Source organism: Rhamphochromis longiceps, linkage group LG7, assembly GCF_057381845.1.
Source record: "Rhamphochromis longiceps isolate RC_006_pf linkage group LG7, R_longiceps_female_GT1.1, whole genome shotgun sequence".
Lineage (NCBI taxonomy): Eukaryota > Metazoa > Chordata > Actinopteri > Cichliformes > Cichlidae > Rhamphochromis > Rhamphochromis longiceps.
The window spans coordinates 64750028-64765687 of record NC_140563.1 but is presented as its reverse complement, the minus strand read 5'-3'; the positions used below and the strand labels follow the sequence as shown (position 1 = coordinate 64765687).

Genomic DNA, 15660 nt, shown 5'->3' with positions numbered 1-15660 from the left:
TATAAAAGATGGAGCTTGCAAAGTGAAACAAATGTGAAATGGTAATAAACCAGTATTAATTCGAATGACCAGCAGGGGGTCAATCTTCTAGTTGCAAAAACATGTCCAGCTGTATAGAAATATGGAAAATAGTCCTCCGTTGATCGATCCCTTCGTAAATACTTTCCTGATACATTTCTTTTTTTTGGTCATTGTCACCAGTTTCAAGTCTCACTAAAGACGTTTGATCATCTTGCATATTTTAGTGTCCAGAACTAGCAGGCTGTGCAGTGCCACCCTCTGCTTGTGAACTCTGGTTTTAAAAAGGTGCTAAAAATGTTCAGTTTGAGGCTTTACAAAATGCTTTCATCATTTATATACAGTCTATGGATCTAGGGATGGCGCTATTGGTTTGACGTCAGCTGACCAACAACATTTGTAGGGATTCTCTTCACAGAGCCTACAGATGAAATAAGCTAACTTAATGTAGCCTTCTATTGACCAATATAAATATAAGAGTTAAACCAGTGGTGGATTTTTGTGTCCGATGTTTGGTCCCCATTAAATGTGCTGGGCCATTGTTCAACTTTCTACCACTGTACTTCACAAATGAGGCAGAAATTGAACTGAAACATGGCGATTGACTCTCTGCTCAGCCGTGGTGCTACATGTGCTGCACAAAGTGTTGAGAGAAATTTCAAACGGTGCAGAGAGAGCAGATCACTGTGTGATGATACCAAAGCTCATATGATAATGCAACACAACAGACACCAGTACTGGTGGAGCTTCAGGATTAATGGCTGATATTGGCCGACTGTATCAGTTTGACACAGGCTCCTACCTGCTCTTTGAAGTATTTAAACTTTGGATACATAGAAATATCTAATTTAACCTTTTTATTTTTTTAGTGGTTTAATTGGATTTGTTCACCTAAGGGAAGGGACATATAAAGGTTAATGTTGCAGGTCCACTATTTTTAAAAACCTTGGATTAAACTTCATAATCTTATGGTTAACGGATGCATATGTAGCACCTTTTTTTAGCCAGTTTGCGCAGGCTAACCCTCGTAATGCTCATGTTGTGCTCTGCTTGTCCCTCACTCCTCTAACACCAAGCACCGACGTGAATGCCCCTGGATTGATTTGTTCTCTAACACAGCAGCAGCCTCCCTTCTTCTTAGGCCCGTTCGACGGTAACACGTGTCCACATGTCTGTGGTCTGTCTGTGGTTCCCTCTGTTTCAGAAGGAAGCCTCCCCCCCTCAGAGCCCCTCTCCAGGTCCCTCTCATGTACCTCCTAGTCTTTGCTCAGGAGTGAAGCAGCCCAGTAGCAGCTTTTTGGTTTTTTTGCACACTGCCACAGACCTTCTTGTGGCTACTGTCTGTGTTACGCAGTTATGTTATCTCAACGCAGCCTTCCAGCCTTATTTTTTCCACATTGAGAATTCCTGTAAAAATGCTAATTTATGATATTTATAAGCTGTAAATATATTTCAAAATAAATCAGTTTGATTGCATAAATTACTCGCGTCATCATTTGTTGTTACAGTTGAACAGGGGTTGTCTCATAATTGAGCAGTTAAATTAAAAACAAACAACTTCTTTTATAGGAAATCTTTTTTTCTTTTATGCTAACATCACCCACACAAATCATGTTCACGATCACAGCTTTTGTTAACCATTAACTTGAGCTTTTTGAGAAGGTGACAAAAAATGCTGGCTATTAATAACAATAATAACTGTAAAGGCAAACAAGGAAGAACAAGGTTCATGCAAAAGCTTGCATATAATTGGAAAAAGCTCAAGACTTAAACAGAATTGAAGTGAATCTTCTGTTAGCTTTCTCATGGGTTCTGCTAGCGGGTCTTCTCTGTCCTTTCCTTCAAATTTGACATCTCTGAATCCTAGCTTTAAAGGTTTTTTTTTTTTTTTTTTAAATTATTATTATTATTGTTTCACTTTCACTTGATCCCAAACCTTTCAAGTAAATTTTTTGAGCCAAACCAAAAATGGATAACTGGTGCCATCAGTGTTAAAAATAAGAAAAATACCTAGGGGCCCATTTATACCTGTGGTTATACCGACATCTTTTCATTTCTTTGCTGTTACCAAGTGGAATCCCCTTCTGTACAATGTTGACTTCGTTACTCTGTGAGTACTCATGAATATGTGACTGTGTATTTTATCTATGCCTGTATGGAAATGAAGATTTTCTGTGAAGTTGCAGTTCAGTCAGACCACTCACCTTTACCTTTTACTTCTTACAGCAGCACTGTGTAGTTAGTCGTTCAAGCTTCGAGCTCAACAGTCCATGTAGATATTTTGCATGTAGAAATTGGGGAGAGATGGGAAAATGCAGCTTAAACAAACCAGTCGTGTGCGCGTGAAGCAGCACATTTCTGGTTGTCTGACTGAACTCGTCTCACTCTGTGTGTTTAAACAGCTTCTGTGTCCCTAAGAAGCCAAAATATGCTTCAGATTAAATTCTTGAATTTAAGAATAGTTCTGTTTAATTTTGCAATGCTTAATTAGCGCCTAGCATCTTTACTTTGAGATGCAGGACTAGTAGTTCAGTTCTTGTAACTGTCAACTTTTTTGTGCTGAAGTTCTTAAGTCTGTTCTTAAGATCACAGGCATGAAACGCGCTGTTTAATAACATTGCACCGCTGATTAGTTTAACACGAACTTGAATGTAATGGCTGCATACTGTTGTTACTTGCAGACGAGGCCTCCAGTTCACTCTCTGAACCGCTTGATAAAAAAGTTCCCGACGATGTGGATGTGGCAGTGGAAGCTCACGATGCTTCCTGTTTAGTAAAATCCAAAACGCAAGATACCGCCGCAGCAAAAGGTCAAAGCCAGGACTCTTCCAAAGGTCAGTGCGATTTTCTTTTTTTTGAAGAAATGAGGATGGTAGGCTGGAGGAAAAACAACGATTTCCAGTTGCTCGGATGGCTTTTTAAATCCCCAAAGTTTATGTTTGTTGTTTCATTCATAGCATGATATTCCCTGAGGGAGAATCTCAAACTGGCTGAACTCTAACTCGTGACTTTACTTTGTTTGTGTTGGAGACCCTCCTCCGGTTATGTGTGGGAGACAGGGGTGTGACTGATTTTATAGTTTTTGTCCCACACCACTGTAACAGTCTGTCCACATCAGGGGTGGAAAAGTACAGACATACTGTGAGTAGAAGTGTGTTGAAAAATACTCCAGTAAAAGTTAAAGCACTGGTTCAACTTTGTTGCTCAAGTAAAAGTGAAAAAGGACACAGGAACTGGGCTTTCTGCTTTTTTAATATAATATTATTACGTGAGTGCAGACACTCTTTGTGGATTTACACAACTGAATTCAACCAGATGTAAGCAGATGTTTCAGTTCTGTTCCATTTTATTGTCTTTACACCAGACGTTAAGTTGTTATAACGCCTGAGTTCAGTGAATGAATCCAAGCATCATCAACTTAAATGTAAATGAATCTGTGCTACACTTGATGTAACCCAACACTCTGACCTTACCAGTCCAACACAGGGCTTTACTGCGAACTCACCACAGTCCTGCAAACTAAGCTGTTTACCTGCACAAAACTTCCCAGAACTTTCATGCGACGTTTGAATAACATAACGTTGGTGTGCTTAGTTTGTTTCGCAGGACATTTCACAATATGAAAAAACATAATTTATCAAAACGCATCATATACAGATCCAACACGTGATTAAAAAGGATGACATTGTGTGCAATCTTTAAATGTGCAGCTCATCAAGTGTCACTGAGCAATCTGTACCTTTTGAAATATAACCTCTCTTCTCTGGTCTACATAGATTTCTCCACATGAACATTGCAAACTCTTAAAGCTGAGGTTCTTAGTATTCGCAGAGTATCTCCTCTTATCCAGTAAGAGATTCTAAAGCAGAATACAGAACATCTCAATTTCGCTATTCTTCCCTATTTAAATAGGACAAGTAACACCTGCAACATGAGATGTGCTTGAGATATCACTCAAATCCATTTATTACCACTTCTAATGGATATTTTTCCACCTGTTTAAGAAGCTCTTTGTTAAAATAAAGAAAGGAAGCAAAATGTGTTTCCTTTACAGCAAACCAAAGGCTTGCAGGAATGCATGAAAAAGCTCTTCCCAGCTTTTTAGAAGCACGTTGCTAGCTTCAAATTTAAAATATCACATATTTTACAAATGGTATGTCATATATTACCTTTGTGCTATTTTCTGTGAAATACGCCTTTAAATTAGTTTCACATTATTGCATTCTGTTTGGATTTACATTTCACACCATATTCCAACTTTTTCAAAAATGTCGCACATTATTATTAAAATGTTCTTTTTCTTACCTGGTGAGATGAGCTTTTTCATGTGACCCACACCTGATCTGTTCCACACCAAATTCTTACCTGACAGCATTCCCCACATTCACTTAATCAGCCTTCATTTATTTTTTTCTGTGTTTAATTCATTTCTGCTTAATGTTAACCTTTGCAACTTATAGAAATTCTTCCCTTGTTTTGCAGATCACTGTAACCCCAAACACAAACACAACAGATGGAAGCGGAAGATTCGAGCAAGTGAGTAGCTCAGATTTTCACTCCGGTCTTGCCTCTGCCATCATCATCAATCTTCCTGTTGTTGTCGTCATCGTTTCAATGAGAACCGAAAACTTGTTTCTTGTCTGACAGCTATTAATAGTTTGGTTGTGAGACTTTACTTAGTTGTTTTTACAGTGCAGGCTGTTACTGATAAAACATTTCACTCTACAATATCTGTGCACAAATAACGTGATGTGACAAACCAGATGTTAGTGGGGAAAGTGCCCAATTACAGTTACTGTAGGCTTGTGGTTTTTATGTAGTTGATAAACTGTCATCCAATGTATTCAACACTAGAGGTCACTGTTTCCCAACTTTGTAGTGTTCTGGGCTGTTTGTTGTTTTCTGCCGAGTGATTTGATTCCTGTGACGTGATGGACAGACAGTATTCCTCCTCCTAACTGCAGCCATGACTGACAAATCCTCAGAAAACAAAAAGTTTTCCTTCTTTATGTGTCAGGTTGATAATTTTGTTTTGTGGTTATGGCTGCTTACAGTTCATACATATATTTTTAGCATTATTCAATCTGCCACCTGTTTCAAGGTGGTTTGGCTCACACTGCTTTTGAAGACTACACACCTACACTTGTACTCATTAATCTGTCGTTAGTTAGCGAACCCTAAGATACAGGTTTCTAAAAATAACTTGCAGCAGGTATTTTCATTTGTCACATTTACGAAAAGGTCTTAACAGAAACAAGGGGCTTACTTTGTGTTAAATCTCTTAAATCAATCTTTCAATTGAATTGTGATATCTTAGCATACTTTTGTCAGACACTGGACTTTTAAAATTTAAAACTAACTGGTTTGAAATGATTTACTGACTGGCTGTGAGTTGGACAAAGCTAAATATTACTCTATTCCATTCAATTCAATTTTAATAATATATAGCACCAAATCACAACAGCAGTCATCTAAGGTGCTTTATATTGTAAGGTAAAGACCACAACAATCAGATGACCCCCTATGAGCAAGCCCTTGGCGACAGTGGGGGAAAAAAAACCTCTTTTAACAGGAAGAAACCTCTGGCAGAACCAGGCTCAGGGAGGGACGGCCATCTGGCACAACCGGTTGTGGCTGAGCGAGGGAGGCAAGATAAAAGACACTGTGGAAGAGAGCCAGAGATTAATAATAACTAATGATTAAATGTAGAGTGGCATGTAAACACATAGGGAGTGAAGAAGAAACACTCAGTGCATCATGGAAGTCCCCCAGCAGCCCATAACTAAGGGAGGATTCAGAGTCACCTGGTCCAGCTCTAACTATATGCTTTATCAAAAAAGAAAGATTAAAGGCTAATCTTACAAGTAGAGAGGGTGTTTGTCTCCCCAATCCAAACTGGGAGCTGGTTTCACAGAAGAGGGGCCTGAAAGCTGAAGGTTCTGCCTCCCATTCTACTTTTAAAAATTTAGGAACCGCAAGTAAGCCAACAGTCTTATCACCCCAATAGAGCAGTCTGAGAGCAAAGTGCTCTATTGGGGTGATATGAGGTCTTTAAGATAAGTTGCGGTCTGATTATTCAAGATCTTTTCCAAGGATTGTCATTAGAAAAGATACTGAACCCCAAACTGCCCCTCGTGTGCCCTTCAGTGTGTGAGCGACTAGGATTAAAGCGTTGTGTAAATGCAGGTCAATTTATCATATTGTACTGACTGCACAGATTGAAAGAAAATTGCGCTTTGAACCAAGTTTTTGCTGCATGACTGAAGTGGTACCAGCCACTCTTTAAGAGGTGTGCTGTATTAAGTGCACAGTGGAAATCTTTGCAGTGGAATCCCATAGGATGCACATACGTTTGCATACATTTCAGATAAGAAAGCCAAAACATCAGCCATTTTGGATTAGCACACTACCTCGGATCTGCTTATTGTGGATGCTAACAGTGGCTTTATTTCAGAGCTGCCACCTGGTGCACTTCTTCCCTTTAATTCTGGATATTGTAAAGTTGGTGTTAAAATTCATACAACTTGCATTAAGCTGTAAGAACCCTGTTGAATTGTGTCAGTCACTTCAGTGGCATCATTCACATTTTAAAGATGTAAGAAGTAATGTGAAGCTGAAGTTTTGATGTCTGATGTGTTTCACATTTTCCATTTGCATGCTGAACCTAAAAGAAAAAAGACAGTGTTTCGTGCCTGTATTATATTCAGGTAAATTAATAGTTGCTGGGTAACAGAAAAATGGTTGCAGTATTTGCATATTTTTTTGTTGTAAAATGTTCCCTGTTGTGTCTCTTTATGTAGCCTTCCCTCTGCTTTTCATCAAGCGCTATCCCAAAAGCTCACAGCTGGACAAAGACGGACCTGATACCGTCCCTGAAGCCGACTCTGACTATGAGGAGATCACTTCAGCAGAAAAACAACCTGTATGTTATGACTAATTTACATTCACTGGATACAGAACGGTCTTGTTTTTAAGGAATATAACTAAGAGCAAGGGTGTCTGTGTAATTTATTGACGTTGCACAGTGTGAACAAAAAAGACTATTTTCTGCTCTTCTTTCAGCACTCGGACAGCAGTTCCAAAACCTCAGTGGATACCCTGAATCCTCCAGAGGTAAATGAGACGAGTGAGGAGCGCTCGGCCGTCTGCAGAACATCTACGCCAAGGAAACGCTTGGCCTTGTCCTTTTCTGCCAAAGAGAAGCTTCTGAACTGGGACGTGGAGGTCAACCCAGAGGGAACTCCCGTTAGCACAACCACCGAAAACGCACCACAACATAAGGACCAGGTGGAGATTTGATCTGTTTATTAACCTGAGAGAAGATGAGCCTGGATATGAAAGATAGTTTTCTCATCTTTTCCTTCTATGCTATGTAGAATGGCTCACGGACAGTGATGTGAGAGATATAAGAGGAATTAATCCTACATTATATTGAATACATTTATCCTCTCCTCTCATGTTTTATCAGGTACAGGCAGAGGCACAACTAGATGAGCCTCGGAGAAACTCGATCCAGAGCGGGGAGGCTTCCCCGAGCCAAACTTCAGCTTCATCCCCCTCAGCCTTCCAGGCTATAGCCAACGCCTTCAGGAGGACATTTAGCGGGACCAATCAACTCAGCAGCTCCAACACTGCAGTCATAATGTATAAAATACTTGGCTCATAGTTTGCTGTTATATAAACCAAGCTGTCTTCTCTACTGCTCTCTATGGGCTTCAAATCAGATTAAATTCTGATACTTTTCCTCTGCTTTAACAGGAGACCTAAACACGACGGTCCCCGCAAACGGCGACCCATGTCCGAGGGAGCGTTTAGCTTTAGCTCACGCTTCAGTGCCATAGCGCCAGAGTCATCCCGAGAGGACCAGGCCAGCATGCGTGAAGCTCATTGGGCAGATCCATGGGGGGTGGGGCAGGACCTGCCTTCCCTGTTGCAGCAGGTGTCCTTAAAGGGCCGTAAAGACTCTGGAGAGGTGTTCGCTGATGACATTGGCCCATTTGCACGCAAAAGGGTCAACTTGTTCTCTTCCTTGAGGCTGAGGAAGAGGGAATTGTCTGGGAGTGAAGGGAAAGACCAGGAGGTTCAAAAGGAAATCACAAACATCCTCTCTAACCTCAGAAACAAAGGTTAGTGTAGGGACTCCGAAGCTTGTTTGTAACAGTGCTTTAAATCCTCTGGATTTTTTGCCTTTAGCTTGATCCAATTTACAAGTTCCGCACTTTAACTCAGGTCAGTGGGCAGCTGCAACTGCAATAATGTCTGATGATCAGAGAAGTGAACTAAACAAAACCCTCCAGACAGAATCAAAGGACCTTGTTTTACTAAACGTGTGTTTTTGAGGTTTAAAGGGGATCTATTCTCCTCATTTTTAGGTCTCTGATTTCTCTACTGGGTGTAATAAAAGTAGTTTTGCATGATTTGCACACCCTAGCCCTTAGTGTAGCCCATCTGGTCATCCACTGTGTGAAACAAGCCTTTAGCACCTTTTCCTTTAATACCACCCTCCATTTAGGCTAGCTTTCTTGTAATTGGCTGCCCCTCATAGACAGAAGGCTCAAACAGCGGGCGGGTGGGGTTTACTGCCCACACTCAGAGCTGTGTGCCTGAGATGACCACGTTAAGCTCCTCTGCTCTGTGTTGTACAGCTCCAGCAATAGAGAAAGCCATCTGAAATTGAGGGTTTAGAGCAATCTCAAGCCTCCTTATTTAAAAGTCTTGCCATGTTTAATTTCAGTATCCACTGCTGAAAAGAAGGAAGAGGTTTTTGGCCCCCTTTATTGCTTATTTGCTTCATGCTTGTGTGGTTTCCATACTTTTTGGAGCCAATTTTTTGTGTTTTGGAGTGCAGGCTTCTGAACACCTAGAAGAATTTTTCATCCATGGGATTATCATAGTAAAATTTCATGCTGACTTTTAAAGTTTATCTGTATAATCCAAAAAGGCTCTTTTTTTTCCTCTTGCAAATCTAAAATGCTAAGAGTTTCTAATTATCCTCACTTTTTAACTTTTCACTCTTACATATCCAGCATCCAGTCAGCAGAATTTGGAGGAGCCCTCCTCAAGTGATGATGAAAATGAAAACCTGGTATCCAGTCAGAAGGTTTGTACATTCCTGTTGAGTGAGACACGGCACATTCCAGTTATTCCCGCGTGTACTGGGTTTGTTTTTTGGTTTTTTCCATGTGTACATTTTGTGAAATGTTCCACGCTTCCTGTCCCAGCTGCATTCAGAGAAACTGAGGAGGAAGCAGGAAAAGACAGTGGCCCAACAGGCTAAACGAGAACAGCTAAAGAGGCTTCACAGAGCTCAGGTATCGTAATTTCCTTTTAAATTCAGTCTGTGGTTAATAGAGAGATTTGTGCTGGAAAGCTGTGCATTGGTCTGACCTGACAAAAATGTAAAAACCCCTGACTGAAGAGCTTTTTGCTACCAGTCATAGTTATACATTTTACATTTACCTGATGCTTTTACAGTACAAAGGTTTGCTGCTCGCTCAAAAAGATCCACGATGTTTTTATCTGAGAGTATGCCCACACTGATGACACTGAATATCTAGCAGTTATGACTTTAACAGAGAGGTGTTATTATGTTTCAACTTTCTGCTGTAGTCAAAAGTTAATTTATGTCTATGAGCACATTTATATCTTTAGTGCTGTGCAAAAATGTTGAGCCACCCCTCGTTTCTTATTAATTTTATAATAAGTAGGTGCATTGATTTTATTTAAACATGTGAAAACATACAAAGAAATATAAAGTCTAAAACGGATTCTGTGCAGTTCTTTTGAGCTTGATAATCAATATTTGGTATGACTGCCTGTATCATCAAAAACAGTCTTAAATCTCTTTGGCAGCTTTTTCTATAGTCTTCATTGTATAGTCCCAGTCCCAATTTCTGTCCAGAGGATTCAGACCTCACCGTTAGAACTGCTTGAATAGTTCAGTTCATTTTTATTTCAAACGTGTACATTCACCATCATTTCGTGATATCATTCCATTCTTTTGTTTGAAAAGGAGTAAACAGAAGTATACACTTATTAGTCCCTACCCCCACAAATTTTTCATCTCATTCATTTAGTTTTCTTTTAGTCTTAAATCAAACAAACAATGAAACAAAAGAAAAACAAAACACAAATCATCACAATATAGTTTCTTTCATATAATAAAAGACAGAATATGTAAATTAGCAGATTCACAATAAACCAAAACATCACTTCAGTTACTGTCCTGGGTCAACCCCGTTTTCTTCATTCTTATATTTGTTTAATATGAGTTTTTTTTTTTTATATTTTATTTTAAACTGGTTTATGTTGTTACTTTCTTCACTATTGAGATAGACATACTTTTTAAAGTTGTTCTAGCACTTTGTATTTTTAAATTCCATTTCCTCCCCCCTCGTCTTTCTATAAACAATTTACGCATTTCTTTTGGAAGCATTTTGTTTCTTGCTTTATATATTATTTGTGCTGTTTTAAACTTCACCAAGTCCTGAAATTCTATGGCTTGCATTTTGATAAAGAGTGCATTTGTATGGTCCCTGTACCCTGCATTATTTATTAATCTAATGACTCTTTTCTGCGTTATGGTTATTGGTTGTGTATTACTTTTGTATGTGTTTTCCCCAGACCTCTACACAATAGCTCATATATGGTAGTAGTAAAGCACAGTATAATATGTGCAGTGCTTTCTGATCCAAGATTTGCTTTGTTTTCCCCAGGACAGCAATACCCCGTGCCAGTTTCCCCCTAACATAAGTAATATGTTAGGTTCTGATAGTGTTGAGATCCGGGCTGTGGGGAGGCCCATCCATGACTCGTGGTGTTCTGTTGTATGTTCTTCTGTCCCAACATGCTTTGACTGCTTTGCCAGTGTGTTTGGGACCATTGTCATGCTGAAACCCAAAGCTGTTGCTAATCAGATGTTTTCAGATGGCATTGCACGGTGGATCAAAATTTGATGGCACTTTTCTGCATTCACAATCCAATCAGTTGTGACAAAATCCCCATCAATCCAACCATGAGAAGAAATAATTAGAGCTCGCATTCAACCAGTTTTCAGGTGGTTGGGTGTGGTATTTATTAGGATTTTCTCATTTCACATATGACACCAGCTGGTTCTTGGCCATAAAGAATGAAAAGGAATAAAACAGGGCAGGCTATGGAAAAATGCTTTGACTAGTAACAAATGGAGCCGCTCTAAAGGAATTTAATAATGATGCTATTTGAGTATTTATATATATGCATCTGATTATATAAAAGGACTCAGGCATGAACAAATTGGGGGAAAAAAAATCAATATAACATATGTTAATAAGGTAGTGGGCCACCATGTGACACCAGACGTCAATGTTTGCTGGCAGTGATTCTTCACGTCTCCTGAGCTCTACCACACGGATGCGCTTTTCTAGAAAAGCGCTACATAAATGCAATCCATCATTATTATTATTATTATTATTATTATTATTATTATTATTATTATTATTATTATTATTATTATTATAGTGGGGAAGACTGCTGTCTAACACGTCCCCCCCAAACATCATTTCCATTCTCCATCAAACCTTTCAGGGAGTCTGTTTGCCCTATGGATGAGGGCATCATCACCCGGGAAAAGGCTACTCCCACCGTGACGGAAATGTTTCATCAAAGGATAAAAATGACCAGCTTAATGTTTATTTGCAGTGACCTTTCACAAACAGAAGCACTCCTCACTGTAAGAGTCGGTGCTTCAGGTTTTTCCTTCAGTTTGTTATCCTTGTTTATTTCCCAAAGAATGTCACAATATTCCTTTCCCTGCAGACGGTCCCTGCTGATATCAGTCTCTGAGATTTCTTCGAAAACCCCATTACAAGGATGGCAAATGGAACATTGTTTGTAGTGCTCACAGAATTGAAAAATTGCATTTTAAAAAAAAAAAAAAAAAAAAAAAAAAAAAGAACGTCAGTGTTTTCTATAAAAGAAATGGGGCCTTTAAACTTGTTCATTACAAGTTCTCAGAATTACCCAGAATAACAAGGACACTTCAGAGAAAGAAGGGCTAATTTTATTTGTGAACACCACAAATCAATTTAGATCCTTTGTATGGAGGGGAAAGCAGAAATTTCAAAGAACGATTTCTCCGTTGATTAATCTCCTTTGATCACATCTAACTACATGTGTCATACGGCGACGTTGTTGCGTTGCACAGGTGATCCAGAGACAGTTGGAGGAAGTCGGAGAAAAGCAGAGGGACCTGGAGGAGAGAGGAGTGGCCATAGAAAAGATCATAAGAGGAGAAACAGGTACATTCAGACCAGTGCCTTACAAACCTGTGAGTCTCAGCATTGCGTAGCTGCTTTTATTTGACAGAAGTCTGTACCATAACACCTTGATTCACTCTACTCTACAGCTCAATGGAATTCCACAGTGAAAGCTTCATTCTTTTTTTTCCTTCTCGTTCTGTTTAATTGCACTGCCCATACTTCTCAGACCATTTAGAGAAAAGCACTGCCTTGTAATCCTGGTCTGGTTAAAAGCCTCTACATACGGTTAATGGCTGTGCTCACAATAGACACTAGGGACTTTATTGTTGCTTCATCTTTCTACAATACAAGCTTCTGTTTGTGTTCCTGTGAATAGTATATGACCCTGTGACATGATGTGTATGTCATTGAAGTTCTTGCAGTGGTTTTTAAATAATTGATATAAATTCTGAAATGTCTGTCTTCTTTTTTGATCCCTATCAAACCTCTTTTTTCCTCCCTACATCGTTCCCTCTTTCCCTTTTTACAGAATCTCCTCAGACGGACGACAGTGACGAGGCCCAGCTCTATCAGTCCTGGTTTAAGCTCGTCCTAGAGAAGAACAGATTGGCACGCTATGAGTCTGAACTCATGATCTTGTAAGCGAATGCATTATGAAAGCAATTCCCTTTTCTCACATGTAGAGGTCTCACTATTTTCTCCTGTGTTCAGCGCTCAGGAGCTGGAGCTGGAGGACACACAGAGTCGGCTGCAGCAGGATCTGCGACGCAAAATGGCAGTAGAGGGTACGGCCTTGAGCACACAGCGCTGCAGTCTGATATAATATAGCTTGCTCTTATTTCTGTCTTCCTCCTACTCTTTTTAGATACAAAGAAGAGTGCCTCAGAGCTGCAGGAGGAACAGGTGATCCTCGCAGAGATCATGAGAACAGTGGAGAAACGAGACATGTTGGTCTCTATTCTGGAGGAGCAGAGGCTCAAGGAGAGGGCTGAGGACAGGGACCTCGAGAGCCTTGTGCTCTCCAAGGGCTATGAGTTCCACTGGGCCCGCATGGATGATAGCTGGGGCCAAGAGAAGCAGGAGTGATGGCTGAAAACCGAGGATCTCACTCTGAAGAGGACAGATTAGAAGGAAAACAGGTTCCCACAATAGTTTGCTTTTGGCTTTTTTTTGCAAAGCTACAAGTCTGAAAAATGTTGAAGGAATCTTGAAACACTGACGAAGATTGTAAGACTTGATCGTGTTAGAAAGAAATTGACCCTTAGATAATGGCTTCCCGTATAGCCACGAGGGTTAATAACTTTTCTGCCAACTTTTCTCAACACTCAGAAGTGTGACTGCAATGTCCCATGCTGATACTGACCTGAAACTTGATGTATGATATGCTTAACCACCTCTGATAATGTGAGCCACTGCCTTGAATGCCTGCACTCATCACAAACCAAACTGCCTTATTTGTGGCTGCTAGCCATAAGAGTGGACTTGTTGCGACAGATTGGTTATTACTGTAACACTGTATCTTCACTGGATAGCACATGGAAGGAGTCAAGTTTTTCTGGAGACTCTTGCACAGCGTGAGTTGTTATAAAACCAGAAAAATGCTTTAAGTATTTCACTATGAGTCACTTTATGTGACTGTAAACTCTTGTGCATATTTTAAATTTATTCACTTTTCTTTGGATCAAATAAAATATATTTATGTATGCTCAGGCACTAATTAACACCAGAGAAATGGAATCTGCCATGGAGCTGCTGCACAGAATGAAACCACAGATATCTAGGGGAGCTGTTCCATTCCTATTTGTCTCATTGTACAGTTGGCTGGAGCTCAGCTAAAAAAGCAGCAAACAGCAGTAGCAAGACAGTCCACAGTGAATGGTAAAAGCATAGACTGTATATAAAAATGGATGGGCCGCTTACTCCTCGTGTTGAATTCTCAAAATCAGCATTTTGGTACCACTGTGTAAATTTTTGGAACCAAAATGATCGTGATCTTGTTTGGAGTGGGAATTCATTAGCCTAATATTGTCAGACTTGAAGCTAATTAGTGCTAAGTAACAGACAAATACAACGGTTGAATTTCACTCACCAAAACTAAAGCACCAACTTCTTGGACAGACTACACCACCCTGTAAGCAAGGCACCGACAGCACAAACACTGTGGAGGTCCAGTTCCGAGACTTAAACTAAAGAAGGTAAAGCCCAGCAAACACAGATGGGCGGCAGCTTCCTGTGTTGGGACACCTGGCAATGCAAGCAGCTGCAACCTTCTCTAGTATTAAATTAAAGAAACTTCTATGAAGACCAAAACAGGAGGCTGTAACCGGATATTTTTGTTTAGTTTTTTTATTGCTGTAAAAATGTACATTTTAACATGGGATTCACTTTCTGTGTGTTTAAGAATCAAATGGTTATCGTGGTTGAGGAAGACGACTGGTATCAGAAAACTGCTGCTAGAAACGGCTGCTGTTGCTCGCTTCATCTGTGAAATTCAAATGTCAGTGCTGGAATGTTGTTTGTTGTCCCCAAGTGTTACACAGAGGTAATTTATTACAATTTGAAATCAGGACTATTCTAAAAATTTACTCACTTCTTGATCCCCTTTATCACAAGCATAAAGAAAATGTCAAGAGGAAAAATCTTCACTCCACAAAATTTAATTTTTGGTCTAAAGTTTCACTCATTCTGGACTATCTTTGAACCGCCGTGTAGGAAAACTGGAAGTCCACAGAGTGGGAGTTCTCATGTACTTTTGTTGAAACTTGCAGATATCTCTGGCCTTGCTCCAGTAAGGCATACCACTAGCTGTGACATCCTGAAAGCAGCGTGCCCAAAGTGGATTCATCATTTTGTTAACTGTGAATCTGTCTGCAATTCACTGTAAAGGGCTGTGAGTCAAAATGCCATCAAATTGTCATCTCATGAAAAGATGAATGTGTTTACATGAGTTTTAATGCTGATGCAAACTGCCATACTATTCTCTCGGTCCTCGGGCGTTAAATGTTATTTTGTTTATAATACAAATGAATGCAAATTAAATATCTGTAAGTTTGGTTTTCTTTAGCAAAAAACTTGTTTTATTTTAATGCTGCTTTGAGTGTTTTTAAATGAAATTATCTTAAATAAAAATGAATTTTTGGATTTTTGGTACTGTTTTATTCTGTCTTCCTCTGATTATAAAAGCAACCTATTTCTTACTGCTTAACAACATAAAGACATATAAACAGTCTTAAAAAGCTGTTGGGCCTCAGTTTTCTTTGGCATTGATGCTACAACTTTCTGGAATGCTGTTGTGGTTTTACAGACACATGACCACTAACCACATGATGTTAACTTGTCTGCCATTTTGAACATGTGACGATGTAGGATCAAGTGATTAAGGCCCCAGCCACACAGGCTTAGA

The 15660-nt window shown here is 39.6% G+C and overlaps 1 protein-coding gene across 3 annotated transcripts in view; it reads left to right on the top strand.

The window, feature by feature from the left end:
• mical2b (microtubule associated monooxygenase, calponin and LIM domain containing 2b) overlaps positions 1 to 15346 on the top strand; it is a 62979-nt gene extending 47633 nt beyond the window's left edge. For all 3 annotated transcript variants that reach the window (XM_085414825.1, XM_085414824.1, XM_085414823.1), the window contains 12 exons: positions 2700 to 2852; positions 4501 to 4554; positions 6819 to 6940; positions 7081 to 7305; positions 7487 to 7662; positions 7777 to 8144; positions 9045 to 9118; positions 9240 to 9329; positions 12203 to 12296; positions 12787 to 12895; positions 12969 to 13042; positions 13123 to 15346. In XM_085414825.1, the coding sequence (XP_085270951.1) occupies positions 2700 to 2852; positions 4501 to 4554; positions 6819 to 6940; positions 7081 to 7305; positions 7487 to 7662; positions 7777 to 8144; positions 9045 to 9118; positions 9240 to 9329; positions 12203 to 12296; positions 12787 to 12895; positions 12969 to 13042; positions 13123 to 13343 (1760 nt within the window). In that variant the 3' untranslated portion in view covers positions 13344 to 15346. The remainder of the gene's footprint in view (positions 1 to 2699; positions 2853 to 4500; positions 4555 to 6818; positions 6941 to 7080; positions 7306 to 7486; positions 7663 to 7776; positions 8145 to 9044; positions 9119 to 9239; positions 9330 to 12202; positions 12297 to 12786; positions 12896 to 12968; positions 13043 to 13122) is intronic.
• Positions 15347 to 15660: the final 314 nt, after the last annotated feature.